This window comes from Carassius carassius, chromosome 49 (assembly GCF_963082965.1).
Source record: "Carassius carassius chromosome 49, fCarCar2.1, whole genome shotgun sequence".
In the NCBI taxonomy this organism is placed as follows: domain Eukaryota; kingdom Metazoa; phylum Chordata; class Actinopteri; order Cypriniformes; family Cyprinidae; genus Carassius; species Carassius carassius.
The window spans coordinates 10,666,204-10,691,086 of NC_081803.1; the positions used below are offsets into that span (position 1 = coordinate 10,666,204).

General features: G+C 34.2%; 2 protein-coding genes across 3 annotated transcripts in view; both read right to left on the bottom strand.

The window, feature by feature from the left end:
• LOC132132588 (superoxide dismutase [Cu-Zn]-like) overlaps positions 1-24,883 on the bottom strand; it is an 85,757-nt gene that overhangs the window by 53,217 nt on the left and 7,657 nt on the right. The gene's annotated exons all lie outside the window — the stretch shown is intronic.
• Positions 1,572-24,458, bottom strand: LOC132132642 (periostin-like). 2 transcript variants are annotated; one of them, XM_059545086.1, is made up of 22 exons: positions 24,290-24,458; positions 23,332-23,430; positions 18,089-18,153; positions 17,412-17,569; positions 17,034-17,198; positions 16,245-16,391; positions 15,944-16,085; positions 13,721-13,933; positions 13,410-13,544; positions 11,105-11,253; positions 10,714-10,850; positions 10,323-10,453; positions 10,098-10,228; positions 8,219-8,321; positions 7,980-8,047; positions 7,794-7,839; positions 7,620-7,652; positions 5,451-5,699; positions 4,566-4,625; positions 2,395-2,481; positions 2,270-2,311; positions 1,572-2,047 (listed from the first exon to the last, which is right to left on the bottom strand). In XM_059545086.1, the coding sequence occupies exons 1-22, from the start codon at positions 24,406-24,408 to the stop codon at positions 1,995-1,997; spliced, it is 2,532 nt and encodes an 843-aa protein (XP_059401069.1). In that variant the 5' UTR covers positions 24,409-24,458; the 3' UTR covers positions 1,572-1,994. The 2 variants fall into 2 exon arrangements, with proteins under 2 accessions (XP_059401069.1, XP_059401068.1); XM_059545085.1 differs by having other exon boundaries at positions 4,560-4,625.

A 24,883-nucleotide genomic window follows, 5' to 3' on the forward strand; every position in this document is an offset into this window, starting at 1 on the left:
AAAATACATTAGGCAAAAATGAAAGAAAAAAAAAAGATTGTAACTTCAGAGTGTAATGGGAAAAAAGTCATGTGCTCTGCACAGGTTGAGCCCTACCTGTGCACGTGCCTGGATAAATGGATGAAAGATGGATGGATAGTTCCATTCCTAATGGACCATTTTATAAGATTATCCAACTCTGATTGGATTCTGGACAGTAACTATTGTATTGTGTAGATACTCAAGCAAGTTTCTCCTCAGTGAACTCTCCAGACATGAGTAGTCATGTTCACTCTGCAAAAATGTCCCCATGAGCACACAAATGGAGAATAATAGAACACATATGTGAACCTGCACGTTCAGCCACAATACAAGCCACAAGACTTTCTCTGCAGCAGATGTGTGGGAAAGGGAATGGCCTTTAATTTTGTCCTAATACTGTCAGTGCACTTCAGTTGTTGTTAGCTCACTAAAGATGAACTGGGATCCAATAGCATGACATTTCCAGAAAGAACTGATAAAGGAGATAGGCTGAAAACTGCTAATCTAAGGTTACATATAAATCACTAATATAATGGCAAAAAAGCATTGCAGGTGTACTTGCTGTTCCATAATGTAAATATTAACTTGAATATTTATGTTACATATTAAGTAGATTAAAGTTAAAGTGATTTTCATTACTCACAGATCTTTCTCCTGAACTAATATTGCTGAGGAATGAAAAGATTCAATGGATGTTTTCAAAACGCATGAGAACAAGGTAATGATTAATTGCCAATGAGTGTTATTTTAGAATCACTGATATAAGCGTAGCATTTATGAAAATATTTATTTTTTCATTTCTAGTTAAAATTGTGTTTTTTTTTATGTCTATTTTTTTATTAATTTTCATTTCCGTTTTTATTTAATACATTAACAGATTAACTATGAAAATGTGAAACTAGAAATAAAACACATTTTAGATTTTTATTTTATTTCCATTAATATTTTATTTATAGTGACAGGAATGTTTCTTTATTTTAGTTTTAGTGGATCATTTAGATCAATATTGGGTAAGATTTAGCAGCTTCCACTTTAGACTATGCAGTGCAAATAATGGACAGCTTTAAACTGGAGGATAGGGTGTTGCATTCAGTTTAAAGAGTGTATACACATTATCTAAAATAACTTGCCAGACTTAACAAGTTTATCCTCCCAATGAAGTCTGGGAATTCAGATTTTTTTATATTAAGGAGCAAAGTTTTACTCCTTTCAAACATGAAGACTTCCTTATGTCTTTATGTGAAGGCATGCATGCTGCTACATATATGGCATCATTTTCATGAAGTATATGATGATAATGAATGCTAATGATGGGCTTAAAAGTCAAGGTACAATGTCCCAGGACAGTTCACACCACTGTTCAGTATTTTATATAATTCATCATCCCGAAAGGTTTTTGGAGATAAACAGCATAATCTAAGGTGCTCCAAGTAGAAAATATTTTATTTTATTTTTTAAGCTTATTTCAATGTGATGATTTGAATTTCTACCATTAAAAACCCTGTCTAATTTAAAAAAAACAATTATAAAAATAAAGACGTCCTAAAAAATGAACAGAAAATTAGAAACAGATGGAAAGTTACAATCTGCATAATTTACAGTGAACTTAACAGCCAAAGCTTTGCTGATCTTTAAAAGATAAAAACACATTCATGTCTCTGAATGCAAGCACCACAAAATATCATGTGCATGACAAGCTCAATGTCAAGGCTCATACAGTATATAGTCTGTATAATGCAATATAAACAGCTATAAAAAAGTCAAATTTCTCTCTTTATAACTACAATTATTTCAAGTACCCCTTTTCTGAGTTGAAGTGGGGTGTGTGCCACACAGATCTAGATATTACTGCATTGGTTTCTAATGGGTTAACATTCAATGCGGTTAGTAAAAGTGTATTTGCAGGACAAACACACTGTTCTGCAACACGTCTTTCACTTTAGCTGGATCTTCAGGTACAGCCTCCATTCATCTTACTGACTGGGTCTGGAGTCATGCCTGACCAGTCTCACTCTTTGCCTTGATCCTGTGTTTCAGTCCACAAACACACACATAGAAACAAAGCTGATATAAACTACACATCTATGGTTCATTTTCCACTTTGTCTTACAGAGGTCTGGATTAGGATAAAGTTGGGTGTGAAGACAAGGTGCTATAGTTTTTTTTTTTTAAATATCAATTGATATAAAAAAATGGCAATAAAATTACTTTAAGAACACATCAGATGTAAATGAGCTGAAACACATACCTTGTGGTTGTCTGATGGCAGCTCGTTTTTTAGAATGGCCCTCTGAGAAGAAAAATAATTCAATTAAACCCTGAACCATTAGATCCATCCTCATATTATTCAGACAGAATTATGAAGCCACTAACTCTTGATGATTCTGGTGCTTCTCTCTGATTCTGATTCATGGAGGTCTGGACTGCCCTTTAAAGTTACTATCTTGGAGAAATCTGGTCCTAAAAGAATAAAAAGAAAGAAAGAAGAAAGAAAAAAAAGAAATTCAGCATGTATGCAAATTTTATATAAAATTAAAGCAGATATGATCATATATTTGATTTTTAAATAAGAATTTTATGATTATAATTAAAGTAGCAGAAACCAAATCAATCAGTAAATCAATAATTTTATGGATACAGCTTTATAGTACAGTAAAATATTTTTTTATTATTTTTTACAGATTGTAAAAATAAGTGAAATAATGCACAAATACACACACTATACACACAGTATATATATATATATATATAAAATCAAATACGTAGATAGAACGTGTTCTCTGACCAGTCAGTTATCCATAGAAATTTGCTCATGAAGCTGCTTTTCAATGCGTATCTGATTAATTTTTTTATATTTATGTATATTTTCCCTTTTTATAATTTTTTTTTTGATAAATGTAAGATCCCTAAACCCCACCCGAACCTAAACCTACCCATTTTATACAGAATGTTAAAAGAATAAAACATAATAAAACACAATTTTAGCAAAAATATAACATTAAAACGTTATTTTGAGCCACTAACGTTAATCCTACACCTACCCCTAAACCTACCCATAACCATTTCTTAAAACGACATAACGTTACTGTTATAAATAAACAAATAACAGACAAACAAACGTAACGTTAATCATTTATTTTTTGCGAAAATATCAAAAGTGGTACCAAAAGTAGTTCAAATGATAATGAGTTCCAGTCACAGTCCTCTCTGGAGGTAATAGTTTTTATAGGGTACAGAGCAGAATTTAATTTATTAATCCATGAAATTATGTATCTGTCTTCTCTCCGTGAAGGCTCACTGGTGCAATACTGATTTCAAATGTCTATCAACTGAAACATGGCATGTCGCAATCTGTGACGAGTTATGTGAGAACCAATGAGCGTTCGATATCAGTGCCGTAAACCATGTCGTAACGTTTCTCGAGGGTGGCGCACTGGTGCTATTTTCAAATTCGAATCATAACGAGCGCGGGCTTTAGGACCTGGGCTGTAGATGGAGGAGCTGAACACGCAGCAACATCGAAAGGCCAGGTTCTGAATAGTCTGGGATGAGGGAAATTACAAGTCTCTGATTCATTGCCCACAGTAGATGGCGGTAATGCTCTATCTAAGAAGCAAGCCGCCAATAAAAACGAAAAAGAAGAAGAAGAGCGTGGGCTTTGACTGTGACGGTCGCTGTTGCTGAGAATGAAGATGAAGATCGATTGATAAAGGGATGAATTTGGATATGTTCCTTGCAAACATCTGGATTCTAAAGATATGGAGTACAGCAAACAAATAAAATGGATGTGATTTGTAATTTTATGCTGTGCTTTTGTGTATCTATGGTTGTATTGTCAGTCATTGGATAGGAGAAAATCGCAAAGCAAAATATTACAAAATGGTTAAACAATTACATAAATTGTATTAATTTTAAGGTTTCAAAGTGTAGTCTCGTTTAACATTATGTAATCCCCTGAAACGAGTTTGCAGCATGCACAGAAATGTTATTTCCTATTAAGTAGATGAGTAAAGTGCTTTCAATAAATTCAATAAAAACATGTATTGATATGACCATTAAATACAACAGATTTAAATCATTAAAGCCACGATTTTAATATTAATACATGGGAATTCATATACATTCATACTTTACGTTAGATTATTTACGTTTTTTTAGCTGCTAAAAGTAAGTATTTGTACGTTTTACTGCTATAAATACGTCAAAGTTGTACGTTTTTTTATGTGCATGAAAACGTAAGTAAATGTACGTGTGATAGAACCACATTTAACGTAAAAATATACACGTATTCTCATGAGATCACATTGCTTTATCAGACAGAATGTCAAAAATTACTTTTTACAGCCATTTTGAACTAAACAGACTTTTACATGCTGAGTGTCTCTTCTTATTCCAATTCTTACAGCACTAGAATCAGTTTTCAAATGTTTGATAAAAAAGGAGATTATAACTCTAGACAGCTTGGACATAAAATAATGCATATAATAATGCACTAAACAATGTTTAACAACACAACCAAATCAAGCTGTTAAAATTACCTTCACCCATGAGTCTCTTTGTTTCTCCCTCAGTGTCAATTTCACCATCAGATGATGAACTGTGAGCTGAGCAAAAAATTACAAAAAATAAAACCTTTATAAAAAAAAAACTGTGGTTTGTTATTTTTAAATTAACCTGGCTACTTAAAGGAATGGTTCACCCAACAATGAAAATCACTTGTTTACCAATGGATCCTCTGCAGTGAATGGGTGCTGTCAGAATGAGAGTTCAAACAGCTGATAAAAACATGATCAACAAGTGATCCATATGACTCCAGTCCATCAATTAATGTCTTGTGAAGTGAAAAGGTGCATGATTGTGAGAATCAAATCCATCATTAAGACTTCTGTCACTTCTGTCCAAAATACCCGTCCATAATCCATAATAGCGCTATATAATAATTCTTTGGTAAAAAGTTCATCATCTGTTGTCCTCTCATATCAAAACCTACACTTTAGAACTGATTTAGACTGTTTTCACTTGCAAATGGTGGATATTTCTGAGCATATTTCTCTCCTGATTCAGACAAGACAACTTTTTTTACTGGAGAAGGCAATAGTATGGATAGAGATCTAATGATCAATTGGTTTATTACAAACATTTAGCTTTTCACTTCACAAGACGTGCATTAATGGACTGGAGTCATGTGGATTACTTTAGATTTTTTTTTAAATGTTTTTATCACAAAACTGTTTTGATTCTCAATCTGATGGCACCCATTTATGTGTAAGTAAATGTGCAAGTGATCAAATGCTAAATTTCTCCAAATCTGTTCCAATGAAGCAACGCCCTCAGGCCATCTATGAAGTGAATGAATCCGAATACATTTTCAGCCAATTTTCATTTTTTTGAGTGAACTTTTCCTTTAATCTAATTAAGTTGGTACATACTTTCAGTGTGCCTTGTGATCTTTGTAATGGATGGCTTCCCTTCAGCGACTTTAGTGATGCTCTGATCACCACTCGTCACTCGTGTAACTTTGGTTACACTAGCACCTCTTCCAACAACTTTTCTAACTTTGGTGACACTATGATCTCTTCCAACAACTTTTCTAACTTTGGTGACACTATGATCTCCTTTGATCTTTCGTGTAACTTTGGTGATGCTTGGTTCTCCAGTCACCACCTTGACCTCGGGACCTGAGAGAAATATAGAGATCCCTTTAGGAGGCTTGTCAAGACCAGGGCTGTGTTTCCCAAAAGCTTCATAAGCCTAAAAAGTTTGTAAAGATTATCGCACGACTGATATTAAAGTCTGTTTCCCAAAAGCATCGTAACTCAAGTAACACTTGAAAATCATCATAGATCTACAAGAGCTCTGGAGTAATCGTAAAGCCTTAAATGCATCGTAAGAAGAGAGATTTATGTGGTCACCTGCAGGAAAATCGGAAGATTACACCTTTAAGTTTATTCAAGTGCAATGTGGTTATAATATATGGATTTGATTGCACTTTATTGTAAACTTTATTACTCTTTATATATATATATATAAATGAAATAATTAAAAAGGGCAGAAAATAGAAATACACATCTAAATTAAATGACTGAACAAAAAAAATGAATTAAAGAAATAGGAAATATGCTTCAAAGACTGGGGAAAAAAAATCTGTCAATGACTTGCTGACATGCACGAAAACCAACAATGTATTGGACCTGGAAAAATGTCTCTCCATCTCTTTCTCTCTCTATCCACCTTTTTCTTGTCATAAAAATGGGCACAGCCATTTGTAAATTCTATGGGTCTGGCTTCCAGTCTCATCTGCCTCCACTCTGTCCAGCTATTTTTAACTGAACAAAACAGTTCATTTTGCTGCTTGAGATTGAAAGTTGGTATGTCTTATCATATTATTTTAATGTATTATCTTAATTATGAACACATTGATTTGTAGTGCAAACAGTTTTACCATTTACTGCACTTTGTTATTCTCCTCGTTATTTACCTATAGCGGCTAATGAATCGGAAGTCTCACCCATAGGCTTACTTCCGAATTGAAAGAAAAAGTGGATAATATAATATAATATAATATAATATAATATAATATAATATAATATAATATAATATAATATAATATAATATAATATAATATAATATAATATAATATAATATAATATAATATAATATAATATCCAAGTTGTCTGGAACGCAGCATTAGGTAAACATTTCAATAAATGAGCGTGTACTACAATTACGAGCAATTCAATAAGGTGACATTTCAGCACTTGATAAATGGATAGCGACTCCTAAGTAGCACTTAAAGCACAGCTACGTGCGATTGCGTTTTGGCAAGTGCATGTGAAACAATAACGAACGATCATAAAGTGACTCATAGAAAATGCTCTTAAGCTCTAAGATTAATCATTATCGAGAAACGCAGCCCAGGACATTTCCAATAATAAGTATTTGTGAAAAATAATTTATTTAGAGACATTTTTTTTTCTTGGCATGAAGTATGACTGTCTTTTAAAATATATTATGCTGATTAAATTAAATTTAGTTTTACTTCCAATGTTTTTGAATCCATTTAGCCAGTTCTCCTTGCTGCTTTTACTGATATTTAATTTAGCCATGCAAAGACTCCTAATAATTGGACTTTTATTAGTCTCATTTGTATTTCATTTATAACTAACTTTGTCATTAAAAAGATCTTTCATGGAAACAATTTGTCTATAATTTTCTAATAAATAAAGAGTCCTGTTTTGGAATTGGGCCTCTTAAGAATGTTCCCTCGCAAAATTGGCAAATTTATCGAGACTTGTGATTGTAAAGTTACACACATCTCGATGAAGAATTCAGCTGAGGCAGTTGAGCGTGAAGCAGTTCAGGCTTGTTGTTGTTTTATTGGATAATAAATGAGTAAAAACACAATTTTACAAATAAACTACCTAAACGTGCTGCTGGGAATAATTGGCTGGCAGAGAAAGGCTTGCCTGAGGAGCTCAGTATTGCAAATAAACTCAATAAATGCTTATGGAAGTATAAAATGGGTAGGTGGATGAGGAAAAGAGTTTAGAGGTGTAGTATAAAATTGTTTATAGTAAAATAAAATAATTATGTATAACCTTTCTCAATGACATGAGTAGTTATAGTCCTCTCTTCAAGGCAAAATACAATATTACATTAATACAATTTATAAAAATGCATGTCAAATGTAATCTATATACTGTTGATGATGTTATTATTTTATGTGAAACCTAAAGAGAGAAATCATGAATGAGGGATGAAATTGAACTTACTGATGAACGTAAGTGGAATCTCGTGGTAGGTGTATCCAGATACAAACTACACACAAACCAAAAAATTAAATAAATAGAACCAACTGATTAAGTGATATGTGTGTTTGTTCGGTGATGTACTAGACTGTGATGGATCTGTTATATCATGTGAGTTAGTGTTCAGAAATGATGTGTGTTCTGCTTTACCTTCAGCTGTATGTATCTGATGAGTTTCTTCAGAAGGACCAATATGTCTTCACGGCCAACTGGCAGATCTGTGAAATACAGTAAAAGACTGTCTTATATCTCAGTAATTGTACAGTTATATTAAAGTGAAAAAAAACATCTACACTGAAGATAAAGACCATCTATGCAATTGATTTTGACTTAGTGCTTGTAAAAATATTCTTAATATATTCTTAATATAAACACTGTTAGTAATATACCTTGAGGATATAAGATGGTCTTCACTACATGGACCACTCCATTGGATGCCATAAGATCAAAATCTGGAACTTCCACTGAATTTACATGGATGGAGTGGTTAACCTGAATGTAACAGAAATATATTATTTTATAAAATATTACATACAGTACAGACCAGAATTTTGGACAAACCTTCTCATTCAAAGAGTTTTCTTTATTTTCATGGCTTTGAAAATTGTAGAGTCACACTGAAGGCATCAAGGGCTATTTGACCAAGAAGGAGAGTGATGGGGTGCTGCTCCAGATGACCTGGCCTCCACAGTCACCGGACCTGAACCCAATCAAGATGTTTTAGGGGTGAACTGGACTGCAGACTGAAGGCAAAAGGGCCAACAAGTGCTAAGCATCTCTCGGGGAACTCCTTCATGACTGTTGGAAGACCATTTCAGGTGACTACCTCTTGAAGCTCATCAAGAGAATGCCAAGAGTGTGCAAAGCAGTAATCAAAGCAAAAGGTGGCTACTTTGAAGAACCTAGAATATGACATATTTTCAGTTGTTTCACACTTTTTTCTTATGTATATAATTCCACATGTGTTAATTCATAGTTTAGATGCCTTCAGTGTGACTCTACAATTTTCATAGTCATGAAAATAAAGAAAACTCTTTGAATGAGAAGGTGTGTCCAAACTTTTGGTCTGTACTGTATGTAAGTTTTATTTAAAAACTTTCTCAAAGACTTATCAAGTCTTATAAAACCCTTCGAAACCCTTTGAATACACAGAAATATAGCTGCAGGACATCTTATTAAGAGGTCACTTCCTTGTTTTGGCTCTGTTTGCAAGATATCCATGTATAAAGTAATTTTACATTTACAGTGCTGATATCTGTTTTCTGTAAAGGAAGCATCTGGACATTAGGAGACCCATTATTCTAGCTTTCAGAGGGAGTCACGGGTAGAGGCAGCAAACTGTCTGGAAGTTATGACCTTAGTGCTGTAGCAATGCTCAAAATTCACATGCAAAATTGCCCTATGCCATAGACCTTCAGCTATGAACACAGCACAAACACAGAAAGAGAAATGCTCATAGTCCGAATTAGGATGAGATGGTGTATGCTTTTTATAATCAAGTAAGCGTCATACTCAATGCAAACATGCTGATATGTTTCCTTTAAAGGATTTAAGTGAATGGTCTGGATTTGGTTCATGGAATTTTTTTGAAACAGAAACAGGAAATTTGTGCTACGTCTAATTGCATTGTCTGACGATAAAAACATTTCAGGTCCTTCCTCTCTTTGTCACGTTTATGAACTTTTGGTTTCCTTATTTGGTCATCTTCCTTTTCTTGTTTTAGTTAATTGATTGATCCTCACCTGTCCCCAGTTCCCTCATCACCTGTGTGTTTAAATACCTGGTCTGTTTAGTTCTCCCTTGTCCGTGATTGTCGTTGTTTAGCGTTATTGATGTGTAGATGTGTTGAATGTATTGTAAATGTAACCTTATCTCCTTTGTCTTCAGTAAAAACTCCTTATTTGTTCCAGATCCTCTTCTCTCCCTTTGTTTTACGTTTAGCACTACCTCACCTGTAACACTCTTGTGCTACCAAAATATTTTTATTGGCTAAAATTTAGAAGTCAGACAATGCAATTAGACGTAGTAAAACTGTCAGAAGTCAGTTTTATTATGGAGTGTGCAAAGACCTTTATACATTATGCATGTTACTTGAAAAGCTAATTATGGGACATCTTTATCATAATCACTGTTGGGATAAGCTGACATTTGGAAATCTCTACATTTTCACTAATTATGTTATTTAATCAGATAAAGTTGGTTTGTTAGAGCCTAAAAACCTGACCTTTAAAATATTCTATCTTAAAATAACAATTCCAGTGTACTTACAGACAGCACTTGAAGGCTGTTGCCCTGAATGGTCGTCAGAAGGTTAGTCACTCCACCCTCCAAGCCTCCATTAATAAAGACACCATTGCTAAAGTGGTAGAGCAGGATCGTCCTGAGGGTGTTGATGTCGCCTGGATAAAAGAATAGTAATGTCACTGTGAAGTATCCGACCAAGCAAAGGTTGGAGATCATCTAATAGAATAAAATGGAGGATAAAAGGTTTACTTTTCAGAAGAGCGATGTCTTTCTCTGTCAGGGTCTCAAAGGCGGCATCGATAGGGGCAAAGAGTGTGTACAATCCCTCCTGCTTCAGTAGATCTGTAAGTCCAGCACTCTCCATCAGAGACAGGAAGATTCTGAAATAATTCAGCCAGCCAATGAGTCATTTGTACATCCATGCATACACAAATAAATAGTTGTTATTTTTATTTAATATTTCAATAGAATTTATAATAACATACAGAGATTGTCCTGTTAAATTAAGTGTTTTTCAATATAAATAGTAAATTAACTTTTCTGCAGCATTTTTTTACGTTTTATCATCTTACCTTTACGGATTTACAGTTTAGTTAATAAAATAATATTAATCATATTGTCATCATGATTATAATCTCACTTGAAGCGTCCGTCTTTGAAAAGCTGCTCGTAGATGGTTGTCTCGCGTGGCTGAATCAGTGATCGCATGAGATGAAGGATACCGTTACTGCCTTCTCTGCTGCCTCTGACCATACATGCATTCTCAATACACACAGCCTTAAACACACACATTACAATGAGAATGAAATGATAGTTGTACCTTGGACCCTTTGCTGAGTATTGAAACAAAAATAGTTAGACAAGGACGTATTTAAAGCCTATTGACTTATCTGAAAGGGAAAAAAAAAAAAAGAGTATAACATGTAACTGCCAGCACAATAAACATTTAATAAATGGTTGTTTTCACTCATGGAGTTTACACAATAATTGTCCCCAGGTCCCCAATCTTTCAATAATTCTCTTTCCCTCACCGTGCGATATATGAAGACTCTGAGCAGTTTTCCTCCCAGGGTTTCAAGCAGCTGGCCATTGTAGAGGTCACTCAGAGAGACTCTGAGTTTCACAATGTGGTTTTCCAGAATAATTTTCAGGAGACGCTGATCCATGGACATTACCTCTTCTGCATGACAGGTGAAGACACAAAGTTATTGTGACATTTTAACCTGGACTGTGGGTCATTTAAAAATTTACCTATAACGATCTATCAATCTGTCTATCTGTCTGTCTGTCTGAGACAGATTCGCAAATAACCTTCCTGATTTATCTCAACTACTCTGTGTACCCATAAATACACATAAACTAGATGAAATGACTGGCAACATGGGCACTATCTTCTCTAATACATTAGAAGCTGTTGTCCTCATCAAACTGAAAAAGGTTAGAGAAAAACGTAACATGCCATGGTATAACAGTAATACCCAATCTCTCAAGAAAGAAACTAATAGTCTTGAGAGCAAATGGAGAATAACTTTTTTTAGAATTGCATGGAAATACAGTATGTCCAGCTATAGACAGGTTCTAAAAACTGCTAGGGCAGAGCATACAAACTCATTGAAAATAACCAAAACAATCCTAGGTTTTTATTTAGCACAGTTGCTAGATTAACAAATAACCAGACACCACCAGATCTAATTATTCCCTCCCAGTTAAATAGTTATAACTTTATGAATTTCTTCAATGATAAAATAGATATCAGAAATACAATAACAAATGTAGATTCTACAGCATCTAATACTTCATCCATCGCACCCAAAGATAAACTGCAGTGCTTTACAACTATAGGACAGGAAGAGCTAAATAAACGTATCACTGTATCTAAACCAACAACATGTTTATTAGATCCCGTGCCCACTAAATTACTGAAAGAGTTGTTACCTGTAGCAGAAGAAGTGCTTCTCAACATTAACTTGTCGATATCTTTAGGTTACATCTTAAAACTATTCAAGCTGGCGATTATTAAGCCTCTTATTAAGAAACCACAACTAGATCCTAGTGAATTGGGGAATTACAGCCCCATTTCAAATTTTCCGTTTATGTCTAAAATTTTAGAAAAAGTTGTCTGCTCAATTGTGCTCCTTCATGCAAAAAATTATCTGTATGAAGAATTTCAGTCAGGTTTTAGGCCCCAAAATAGCACTTGTTAAAATTACAAATGACTTGTTTCTTGCGTCAGACCAACACTGCATCTCATTGATAGTTTTATTTGATCTTAGTGCTGCATTCGACACCATAGCTCATGACATACCCATAGATCGATTACAAAACCATACAGGTATTCAAGGGCACGCTCTAAGATGGTTTAGATTCTACCTGTCCGATCGCTACCATTTTATTTATCTAAATGGGGAGTCATCGCATTTATCACCATTAAAATATGGAGTGCCACAAGGAGCTGTCCTAGGTTCTCTCGCTATTTTCAATATACATGTTGCCCCTCGATAATATTATTAGAAAATACGTGATTAGTTTCCACTGTTATATTGATTATACTCAGCTATATATCTCAACAAGACCAGGTTTAAACTTCTAAATTATCTAAGCTGAGTGTGTTCAAAATGTAAAAGATTGGATGACCAATAATTTTCACCTATTAAATTCTGATAAGACAGAGATATTATTTATTGGATCAAAAAACAGTAGATAGTAAATCTCGTAGATAACAGTTTGGAACTAGACAGACATACTGTTACTTCATCTCCAGTCAAAAATCTGGGTGTTATATTAGACAGCAGCTTGTCTTTTGAAAACAATATTTCCCATATTAAAAAATGGGAATATCTTCCATCTTAGAAACATTGCCAAGCTACGAAACATGTTGTCTGTTTCTGATGCAGAAAAGCTAGTTCATGCATTCATGACCTCTAGACTGGACTATTGTAATGCACTTCTAGATGGTTGTTCTGCTTCTTCAATAAACAAGCTACAGGTAGTCCAAAATGCTGCAGCTAGAGTCCTTACCAGGTCAAGAAAATATGATCATATTACCCCAATTTTACAGTCTCTGCACTTGCCACCTATTAAGTACTGTATCACCTACACATTATTATTACTTACCTATAAGGCCCCAAATGGTTTAGCTCCTGCATACCTAACTAGTCTTCTACAACACTACAATCCATCACGCTCCCTAAGGTCACAAAATGCTGGACTTTTGGTAGCTCCTAGGATAGCAAAGTCCACTAAAGCAGGTAAAGCTTTTTCTCATTTGTCAATGTCAATGTCAATTTCTTGCTCATAGGTCAAGGTCAAGGTCAACAAGTCATAAGGTCAATTTACCAGAGAAGGCTCCATTCAGTGGGGCAAGAATAGTATACTCAGTCTCAGACTGCATGGCGGCAGACAGGCCAAGCTGAGACACCATGTCCCTGAAGATGTTCTGAGATTTGCCTATAAGCTCCGTCACCTGCATGGCTGCAAGACAAGATACACTCTGATCACAACTGTACATTTAGATGTTATATCAGTGACAATACATTTGTGTATGTTAATTTATGCAGATGACAAAAGGATGTCATTTATAAAGTGATCTGTCCCTTTAAAATAAAATAAAGTCAGACTGAACCCAGTGGGTAGCTACAGAGTCTCACCTGAGTCAGGCATGAGCACCTGGTCGATCAGATGAATGACCCCATTGCTGGTGAAAATGTCCTTCTTCAGCACCATCTTGATACCATTGACAGTGAGACTCTCACCATCACATCCAATCTCAATATTACTGCCCTCAAGAGTCCCATAGACGGAGCCCGCCATAATGGCCTCAGAGCACTGGACTGAGTTCAGGAGGTGGTACTTCAAAAGGGCTTGTAAAATAAATAGAACAAGAGAGATGGAAAAAGATTACGTGACGGACTGAAAGATAAACAGTGTGGTGACCAAAACTGTTAAGATGTCTTAATGATCACAGTCCAGTAAGCATCAAGATCTAGACCACTATAGACTATTAAAAACACAGAAGCTCATGTTGTCCACTGGGACACCCACCCAGTTCTTCTTGTGCCCAGGCAATGCTGTGGTGAGCTGAGACTCTTACGTCAGCTATCATATAAAGTCATATAATGATGTCATATAATGGGGGAAGTCATGGCCTAATGGTTAGAGATTTGGATGAATGTCTGGAGTGAATGTCCCCCAAAAGGGACAAATAGGACACTTTATGTCAGTGGCTCTCAGTCAGGGAGCCGAGAACCAATAGATGACCACAACAAACTTCTAAGGTATCGCAAGATGACTTAAAATGTTTTTGTAAAATACTAAGCAAACTTTAAAGTAAGTTAAAACAGTAAAAAAAAATTGTTTCCTTAAAAAATAAAAAAAGACATGCATTTAATGATACAAAATGTGAACGTGTTTCCGAAATATTCCTATGAATGATTAATTAAACGTCTGTATAAACAAAAATGTTCATAAATGCATCTTTCTTTTAAAATCTCTACTTCATCTTAAATTCAAGTGAATGTAGTATTAGCATTATTATTATTGATTTTCTATGAGTAATTCATATAAATAATTTAATTTAAGTGATTATAATTAAAGAGCAGTTAAAATGTTATTTGTGCATCTATGAGGCCCCGGGTTCCCAAATTCTTACAAAACTTATATGAGGGAATTTTCAAAGCTTGATTTTTTCTTCATGAAAAGTCAGGGAAAATAATAAAACCTTAAGAAGCCATTTCTATAATGAATATATAATTTTCTAGTTTTTAATTTATTTAATTAAGATATTGCCACTTATAGTTTCTGTAAAAAATTAAAAAAATAAAATAAATAAGCTTCATTACATTACAGCAGAAGTACCAGAAATACCCGGACCTACATGGGGGGGCCTTTGACTGTTTCTGGCCAAATCCTGTAAGAGCCAGAAGTGATGTAATGCTGATTTTTTTATATCTGTGTGATCTTGAGGCATGCTGAAAAATCTAATTTGAGAAGAAAAAAAAACACAAGAAAATGAATCAATCAAATTTCCTTTTGTCGGTGTGCTGTAGACCTTTAAACCAGAATCCTAATGCCTGATCTGCTCTAATGATTTGCGTTTTTTCACACGCCATTTACATCAGTCAGGTCTTGAGATAATTGGCCTCAGAACTGAATATTTACTTCAAAGCTAGTCTTTGCTTTTAAATATAGGTCTCTATGTTTTAATGATTTTGCTATAATGATAATCTTAGTCATCTAAAAGATCAAACAGATAAGATTTGTAATAAAATCTTCTCTTTTCATGGGGAAAACAGATTTTGTCTGTTACAACACTTACAATCTTTTTCACATGAATCAGAAAAAGCATTTCCCATCAGGAAAGAGGTCTTGAACAAACTTGGTTTTGGATCTCCATGTGGCTACGGCCAGATCTGCTGTTTGCCCGGTGTCTGAAAATGTGTCACTGCTTGGATTGGACTGCATTTGTGGAGTTTACTTAAAACTTGAGGCTGCTGTCTTTCAAATCTTTAAAGGTGAATAATCTCTTTCAAATCTTTAAAGGTGAATAATCTCATCCTGTGCATGCTTTGTGCACGCATACACTGCCGTTCAAAAATTACAGTAAACCAGTAATATTGTGAAATGTTATTGCAATATAAAATAACTTCTTTCTAATTGAATGTACTTTAAGATGTAATTTATTCCTGTGATGGCAAAGCTGAAATTCCAGCATTATTACTCGTCTTCAGTGTGTGAAATAGAAATCCTTGTAAACATTATAAAAACCTTTACTGTAACTTTTGATCAATTTAATGCATTTTTCTTTCACCTCAAAACAAATCCTTTCATTTATACTGTCTAAATGATGTTCTGTGGTTGTGACCTATGTTTACCTTGAAGTATAGTTGTGTCACTCATAAGTCTCTCCAGCACATCTCTGTCTAGTTTTCTAAAGGCCTCATTGGTTGGAGCAAAAAGTGTGTAGTGTCTGGACTCTCTTAGTAGACCCTGGAGTCCCGATCTTAAAGCAACGGTCTATAAAAGAAATCAAAAATAAAGATAACTCTCTGAAATCATATGCCCCTTCTGAGGAATGTTTTATCATCGGTGATGGATTCCTATCAGAAGGCTACTCAGAAAGCTTCCAATAGGTTTTGGTCATATTTACAAAACCACAGGTATAATCAAACGTACGTTCAGTGTTGCCAGATCATCATTGGTTTGGATGACGTCCATGATTGTTGGATTTACGAAGCTGATGACACGATCAATAACATGCACAACTCCATTAGTGGCCACCTGGTTGGCGTGAATAATCCTGGCACAGTTCACAGTGACAACCTGCAAAATTGTTGAAAAAGAGTTTAGTCACTTTAAAACTGTAGGTGAGGATAGTTCATCCAAAAATTCATCCATAAAGAGTTTTTTATGAAATCCAAGTTACGTTGTTTTGGACTCTATTGATAGTTATAGTAAAATAACTAATAACTAATAAAATAGTAATATAGTAAAATAAGATATATTTTGTGCTCCACAGCTGAACGAAAGTCTTGCAGGTTTGGAAAGGCATGAGGGTGAGTAAATAATGGCACAATCTAATAGGTGCAAACACTGTTGTAATTGTTAATATATATATAAAAAAATGTTTTGTTAATTTAATAAATCTGAAATAAAATATTTGTTTTTTACAAATCTTGAAAAAAAGTTTAAGATGAACTAATATAATTACTACAAGAAAAACTGAAATAAAAAATAAAATAGCTAAACTAAAAATAAATAAAAAATATATAAAAGATAAATAAAAGTGAAAAAGAAAAACACAAAACAAAATGTCTAAAACATTAACTAAAATTCATTAACACTTGCAATATATCTTAAAACAAGCAAATTCAAAACATTTATAAATACTATAACAACATATAAATAATACTTAAATAGCACCCTTTCATAAATCAAATGAATGTGAAGTAAAGAGAAACATACTCCATTTGAGTAGTGATTGATATAGAGGTTATGATTGTCATGAATGGAATTTAGGGTCATTTCATTCTTCAGGTCCTTGGTGAGAAGACGTTTGTTGACAATGTGATAGATGAGGTCACTGTAAAGCGCAGTGTTTCCACTGCTGACCAAGGCAGTTTTTGATTCCTGGAAAGAGAGAATCAACGCTAAAATGTCAGTGCTTTGCCCTAAGAAAAGAAGACGGCATGACGGCATATATTCCTAAGTTTATTTCTTTTTAATAAGTTCCATTCAGTGCTTCACTTAATCATAACATGCACATTTGATCACCGATTTAAAACATAGCATGCAAATACTGCAGCTCGAATGAATTATAACATGGCAGGGAATTTGACTTACAGGATCTAAACCTTCCCAGGCATCATCACTGGGTGCAAACATTGTATAAGATCCCGCTCCACTGAGTTCTTCCCTCAGTTTGGATAGATCCAAAGATTGTTGGGTGATCTTGGCATGCACCAAATCCAGAGTGCCGAACACAGTGTCAATAGGAGCCACTGGGTGATGGAGCAAAATTTAAAAGAAATAAACAAAAGAGTCTCATGCACAGAGTTACAAAACAGCACATATTCCAAACTCAGGATCCTTTCACATGACGTGAAGCTTGAGTCCTTGTTCAAGTCTAGCTGTGGCTCATTAAACTCATGTATAAGTACAGCCAGATGGGTCTGGATTTTGTTTAGAGAACAAAAGCTAATGTTCTCCTCCAATGAACTCATAGCCAAAGAGTAAATTGACATTTAATTTAGGCATGACCTTAAACTGAACTCAAATGTGTGATAATTGTTGATTAACAATTTAGCAGTAAACATAATCATATGTATTAACCTTGGGCATGCGCACTACAGACATGATGACATCTCAAATCATGCTTCTTGGCAAAAATAATATAAAATTTCTATAGTTACCATCCAGAACACTCAAGCAACCATACAGCAATGTTCTAACAACCACTATAATATAAAAATATAAAATACTATGTAATATTTCTATTGATGGACTGAATGAATACTGACCTGCTGGGCAGCCACGGTGCCCATCTAACTTCATATAACCCGGACAGCATTCATATAAGGCCACCCTGTGTGGAAAAAGGCTAAATATTAAACCAGTATCATAAACTTAATATTAAAATCATATTGCTTACCTTTGGTAGCTATTGAATTAAAAATATTTTATTACTACCAAATTTGTTCCATTGATATAAAATGATTCAATTTGATCATATTAAGTTCTGAAAACTAATGTGATAAACCATTTAAGCATGTCTTGTTAATTTTTATTTATTTATTTTTATTTCAGATTCTTTTTCATATGAAACAATTTTGTTCAACCATCTGGAATTTTATCTGGATTTGATATTCATTTAGTGGTTTTGCCCCAACATTTTGGCAGTTTTTATAAACTGAATTGTCTCACAAACTGCTGGAATCTATATATATATATATATATATATATATATATATATATATATATATATTATCTGCAAATAAGATTAAAATAAGATGCAAATGTGTAAAAAATCAATGTAAAAAAAAATGTTTCTCACTACATTCCTTAGGGCGCGTAAAATCTGATACAAATGAGAAAGTAGCAGACAAATGGACAAAAAGTCTATTTTCAAGTTCAAATTCCCAGGTTTAAACTGAAATCTCTTAACTTTTGGTGCCAGACTTGTAGTTTGGCAAATCTAAGTCCAGTAGAGATCTGTCCAGAAACTTGAGAGGAGATACATTTGGAGCCTTTTCCTTGTGTAAAGAAAAAAAATCAATTAGTTAAAAAAAAAAAAAACTTTTAGAATAGCCCTTCATTTAATCTCGATGTCTAGAAGAAACAACTGAGATATCAAAGTGAACTGCCATGTAAAAAAAAATGTAAAACAAAATTCCATGCAAAGTATCTTACTTATTTTATTTCATTTACATTTAAATCTAGTTAAAAATCTTTTTAGATACTTATTAAGAGTAAATGCACTAATCTGAATGTTGGCCACTGGCCTAAAGGCATTAAAAGCTAGTGGAGTGCATGTAACTCCCCCATAACCAGTGTTGGGGAGTAACTAGTTACATGTAACGGCGTTACGTAATTTAATTACAAAATTATTGTAACTGTAATTAGTTACAGTTACTACGAAAAAATGAGTAACTAAATTACAGTTACTTATGAAATTTTTAACGATTACAAAGGGGATTACATTTGAATATTTACACACATCCACATACAGATTTAACTGATTTCTTTCCCAAATTGCACTGACTATTCTGAGACATACCGCCCTAATAATTTCCGGGATGCGGAAATACAGTCTGTAGAATCCAGTCATAAAAACGAAATACCTAACGCGGACGGAATATGCCTAAATACTAAATCAAAAGTAGGTCAGTACACTTGAATCAAAACATGACATCGACTAGTGTCTGTGAATATAAAGCCCCAAAAATGCAATATATGACTTGCACATTCTGCGTGTCTGTGGAATCTGGCGCATGACTGGACACCGGGAGAACCGGACAATTCCCGGTGGCCTGGCAGCCGATTTTGCCCCACTATTTAATATCAATATTGTATAAATGCCTACCGAATGTACTAAAGCGATCATTTGCGAATCCGCCATTTGATAATTAAATCTCTAATAAGTCATGAAGTGTTAGTCATGACTCGCGCGCTCTCCGCGACTCCGCCAAACGGTTTGGATCAGACCAGTAATCAATGCGAGAGAGAGAGAGAGAGAGAGAGAGAGAGAGAGAGAGAGAGAGAGAGAGAGAGAGAGAGAGAGAGAGAATAGACTGCTGGAGCAGAGAAGCAGAACTACTGTTCAGGGTTTCACGTCAGTTTCATCTGTTAAGATGCTTTTTTGTCTTTGTTTTTTTTTTTTTTTTTAATCAAGCAGCAGCACGTTGCTCATCAGTCATCACTCAAAATACTATATAAAGGACATCATTATTATCTTTTGTAATGTTACAGTAGTAATTTAGCTGAAAAAAATTCAGATTTTTTGTATAGGTTTAGGGGGAGCTACGACAGACAACAACACAACCCTTACGAAAATTAACATTTTAATATTTAACTATAAATCCAGAGAAAATGGTTACTATTGTTTAACTGTGATAACCAAAAAATGTGAAATTATTTTACAAATGTATTTATTTAAAAATAAATACAAATCCATTTGGAAAAAAAACAAGGTTATTTTACTTTTATATAGGCTAATAAAAGCATGTTTAACTTTTGTAAGGGAAAAACATGACTCGTGTACAGTATTAGGATTTTTCTATAAAGATATTGTAGTATTGTATTGTAAAGTATAGTTTTGTTCAATCTTGAGTATTAAAGTCACGAGAGAGATGGATAACAGGGCAAAATAAAAAGACTGAAGAGAAAAATAGAAGTGAAGGTGCAGTTCAGGAGAGAACTTTAAATTATTTTGCATGTCCCCAAACTAAAGATTTAAACTTTTTTTTATGTCAGGTCCATACAAAAAAATAGCTTTGTCCATGAATTTGTTTGTATGAGTTTGAATTTTCCAGTCTGATTTTTTTCCCAGTCCGCCCTTCCTGTAAATTAATGGCAAAGACATGGTTTCATTTACTACACATAGGCCTACTGAAGCTCGCAGTGTTTTCAACCTCTGCTGCCTCAATATAGGAGTACACAAGCACATAAACATAATTTCTAGAACTGCTCTGTGTCACTTCATGTGCATTTTACTTATTTTGAGAAAACTATCATCATATACAGAGACAGCAGTTTCAAAAAAACACCAATGTTTCAGGAGTTTATTACACGGAATACGTCACATGCTTATTAGATAAATGTATTTAAGTTGATGTATATGCTTTTATTTATTATTCTTTAATTTTCACAAATTTAGAAAAGTAATCAAAGTACTCAAAAGTAATTAGTTACATTACTTTAATAAAGTAATTGAAAAAGTTACACTACTATTACATTTTAAACAGGGTAACTTGTAATCTGTAACCTATTACATTTCCAAAGTAACCTTCCCAACACTGCCCATAACTAATGCTGTTCCTCATTGGTTTTAGTGGGAGATCTGTGGTTTGGAAAATTATCATGCACCTGAAATTGCACAGATTCAAATTTGCTCTATTTCTCTTTTTTATCATCATGATAGCGTCTGGAGGCTCAGACATTGCAGCTGTGGAGGAGTTCATCCCTTGAAACTGAGCCATGTTTCCAGTTTCAGTGAAGGAAGGAAAAAGTAACCCAGCGTGACCCCTGAGAGAGGCCTGACTCAAACTTTCCCCGATGGCTCCATAGGAGAGACAGCAAGCTGTGCATCTCTGGACCTACTACTACCGAGAGTTTAGACAGGGGGAACTGGGGGGAGACACAAGGCAGGGGTGTTTCGTGTTTTATTATTGACCTCCCAGTAGACACATTAAAGACTGCTTTCATATGTTTACAGTGACCACAGAGGCAGCAGCCATATATGCTGGAAGAAATCCAGGAGAAAAACAACACCACAGGTGAGAAAAAGGATGAGAATCGAGCAGTATCATAAATCTCACAGAAGATAGATTAAAGCTCACAGGAGGCTCATTGCAATTCTTTCTAATTCTCTATAAGTCTCTCGTGAGAAGGTTAAACTAAGGACAACAGTTATGAAATAAATTTAAAGGTTAAAAAGCAGCTGAGATGATTTTATTTGGTTTCTCTCTTCCAAAATCAATTCTGCTATGAAGAAGAACCTTTCCTTTAGATTGCTGAACATGCTGCTGCAAGATTAAACACACACACACAAAAAATACTGAGACCACACCCATACAAATTGTCCCACATATACAGTTAACTGTAGAATAGTACAACTGGACAATCACATCTAAAATACATGAATGTACTGTACTGTATTAGATCAAATATAAAACATACATTGTGGATTCATGAATTATATAAATTGTATTATAAATTATATTTCAACTAATATACATAAAGTAAATAATATTATAAATATTATAAACATATTAGCAATAAAGAAACATTGATTACATAATTAAACATAGTTGCAATTATCTTAAACTGTAATAATATTTCACAATATTACTGTTTATACTGTATGTTTTGGTAAAATAAAGACTTTGTTAAGATAACAGACCTCTTTTATAATAATATATATATATATTTCAAACTTTTGACCAGCATCAATGTGTGTGTGTGTGTGTGTGTGTGTGTGTGTATGTGTGTGTGTGTGTGTGTGTGTTTACCTGGTATTCCTCACATTATGGGGACCAATCATGTGGAAGTATAGTAATAACAGTAAATTTGGACCTTGTGGGGACATTTTTGGTCCCATGAGGAAAAAAGCTTATAAATCATACAATTTTTTTTTATTAAGATTATTTTTTTAAATGTATCTAAAGTGCAGAAAGTTTTGTGTGAGGTTTAGGGGAAGGAGGTAGAAAATAAAATTAGTACAGAATAAAAACCATTATGTCTATGGAATGTCCTCATAAAACATAGAAATCGAACATATGGAGATGCCTAAAATATAAATAAAATAAAAAAAAGACAGAAAAAAAACCTGCATAACCAAACAGAGACATTTCCTGAGGCCAAAGGTTTTCCTCTTTTCTTTCACACACAACAGATCTCTGCCAGTGAAAATGCTGAGTTGAGCTTTAAAAGTTTTGCCTGCCAATGTCTAGTCACCAGACCCTGAGGCATCCATCACGGTCTCACAGAGCCCAGAAACATGCTTGCATCATCCTCTCAGAGAACCTGCAGTAAATTAGTGTGGCATTTGAGGAAAAAACAGAAATAATCCACTGGAATTACAATAAACATGTCAAGTCATAGTCAGCGCACTTGAGCTGCGGTTAATCTGCTATAAACAAGTACAGTAAGAGGCACTTGGCTGACAACAGTTTCATTCTGCTGCAAGCTGGGAGAAGAGCTCCAAAGTGTAATGTGTTTGTGTATCTTAAATCATATTGCTCTAGGGAGTATTGATGCTGTGAACCATCTTATTTTGGCAAAAATCCAACTGTATTGTACCATTACTAATACAAAACAGATCTGTATGAAGAGTACAAAACAGCTTCAAATGCTTCTGCTTTATTCACTTTCCCTGAACGCACCCTACAAGCCTAACCAATGTAATCCATCACTTACAAGACCCTCCTTCACCTTCACAACTAAAGACACACGTCTCACGGTGACCTATGACCTCTAATGAGACCATGGGAAGATACCTGGCTAAAGCAGAGAGAGTCAGAGTGAAAATCAGTGGATGACTTACGCCTTTTTGCCACAGATGGATTTTTTGTACCAGTTACTGCATGTGCTGAAATACTTTTTCTTGGTCGCCATGACCTGCTGCAAAGCGCACACATTGGGCCTGCAAAACAGAGCGGAGGGAGAATATACTTTAAAAAAAAAAACTCTAGGGATGCTTAATAACTGCATACATGACAGACTTACAGGCCACAGGGTGTTTCGGGGTGTTTCATTGGGCAGGTGATTATGTAGAAGTCTTGACAAATTGCTTTAAATAGCTGACTAAACAAAGTGATAATTGCTATTTAGTCCATTTATGTTTTAGAAATAAATGTACAGTTAATAAATTAAGTAGATTAAAATATTCAACATTGTTAAATGATGTTGATGATAGATTTCTGAAATTGTAAAATAGATACATAGAGAAAAAAAAAAAAAAAAAAAAAATATATATATATATATATATATATATATATATACTGTATATTTAAATGTAATTTATTACATGCACTTTTTTTACTACAACAACACACTTGCATTTACAAATATATTATTTAATTGAACAGTTTCGTACTGTATATAAGATAAACTTAATATAAAATGCAGCAGGAGTACTTTTGTATTTTCTCTTTTTTCAATCTCTTAATCTCAATTTGCAAGCTGAAACTTTTTTTTCAGTAAAAAATATTACATATTGCATAATCTGTGTGAAAGGCAGGGGAAAAAGCATCAGGATTTACACAAATTCAAATAGTACATTTCACAAATTTTCATACTTAAATAGTAACTCAAACTTCAAACTCATTTTATGTATTTTAATCATTTATGAATTTTGTGTTAATGTTAAAGGTTTAAATATCATTTTGAATCCCAGAATTTCCATATGTAATTTTACATTTGATATCATCAACAATGTTAACCGAACTGACCGCCTTGTTCCCAGCCTGCAAAGGTGAACCCTTAAAACAATCAACCCTTACCCTTCATTCTTAGCCCTGATGCGACTGTGTGTGACTATCTTGTCATAGGCTGAAGACTCCACCTGGTCCAGGGAGGATAGCACCAGGATGGTAAAGGTGGCTGTAAACAGGAGTACCATACTGGAATATGTCCTGCAGATCAAACCCACTGGAAAACAGAAGGAATGGGAGCGAGCAACAGGGAAACTGCCTTTATAGCAGCCCTCCCCTTCACTTTCTATCTCAAACACACACTATGACACACTGACAGAGATTAATACATAGAGAGAATCAACCTGCTTCCTATGGATCCGCCCCCTAAATGAGAACCCTGAACAAGAAGGACCTTCTACATTTATGGAGACAGAAAGAAGAGAGTCGGAGGGTCTTACAATGGTATGAATGTGGAAATGTTTCGGTGCATTAAATATAAAATATACACGTTATATGCCGAAGGTTTTAGATTAATTTATGCAAATATTCTGCAAACATTGCACATTTTTATCACTAAAGCTCAGTATAAATCTTTATAATTAAAAGAACATAGCTTTATTATGAAATTACATTATTTCTCAGGTGCTCTGGTTTGTCCTCGTAAAAAGGTTGCTCATTATC

Excerpts from the sequence above, each read along its gene's own strand:
- LOC132132642 (XM_059545085.1), bottom strand. The coding sequence starts at position 24,408 with ATGGTACTCCTGTTTACAGCCACCTTTACCATCCTGGTGCTATCCTCC. Across the intron at positions 16,086-16,244 it reads ATGATCTGGCAACACTGAAC|ACCGTTGCTTTAAGATCGGG; the intron begins GTACGTTTGATT and ends TTTCTTTTATAG. Across the intron at positions 7,653-7,793 it reads GATTCCACTTACGTTCATCA|AGAGGACTATAACTACTCAT; the intron begins GTAAGTTCAATT and ends TTTGCCTTGAAG.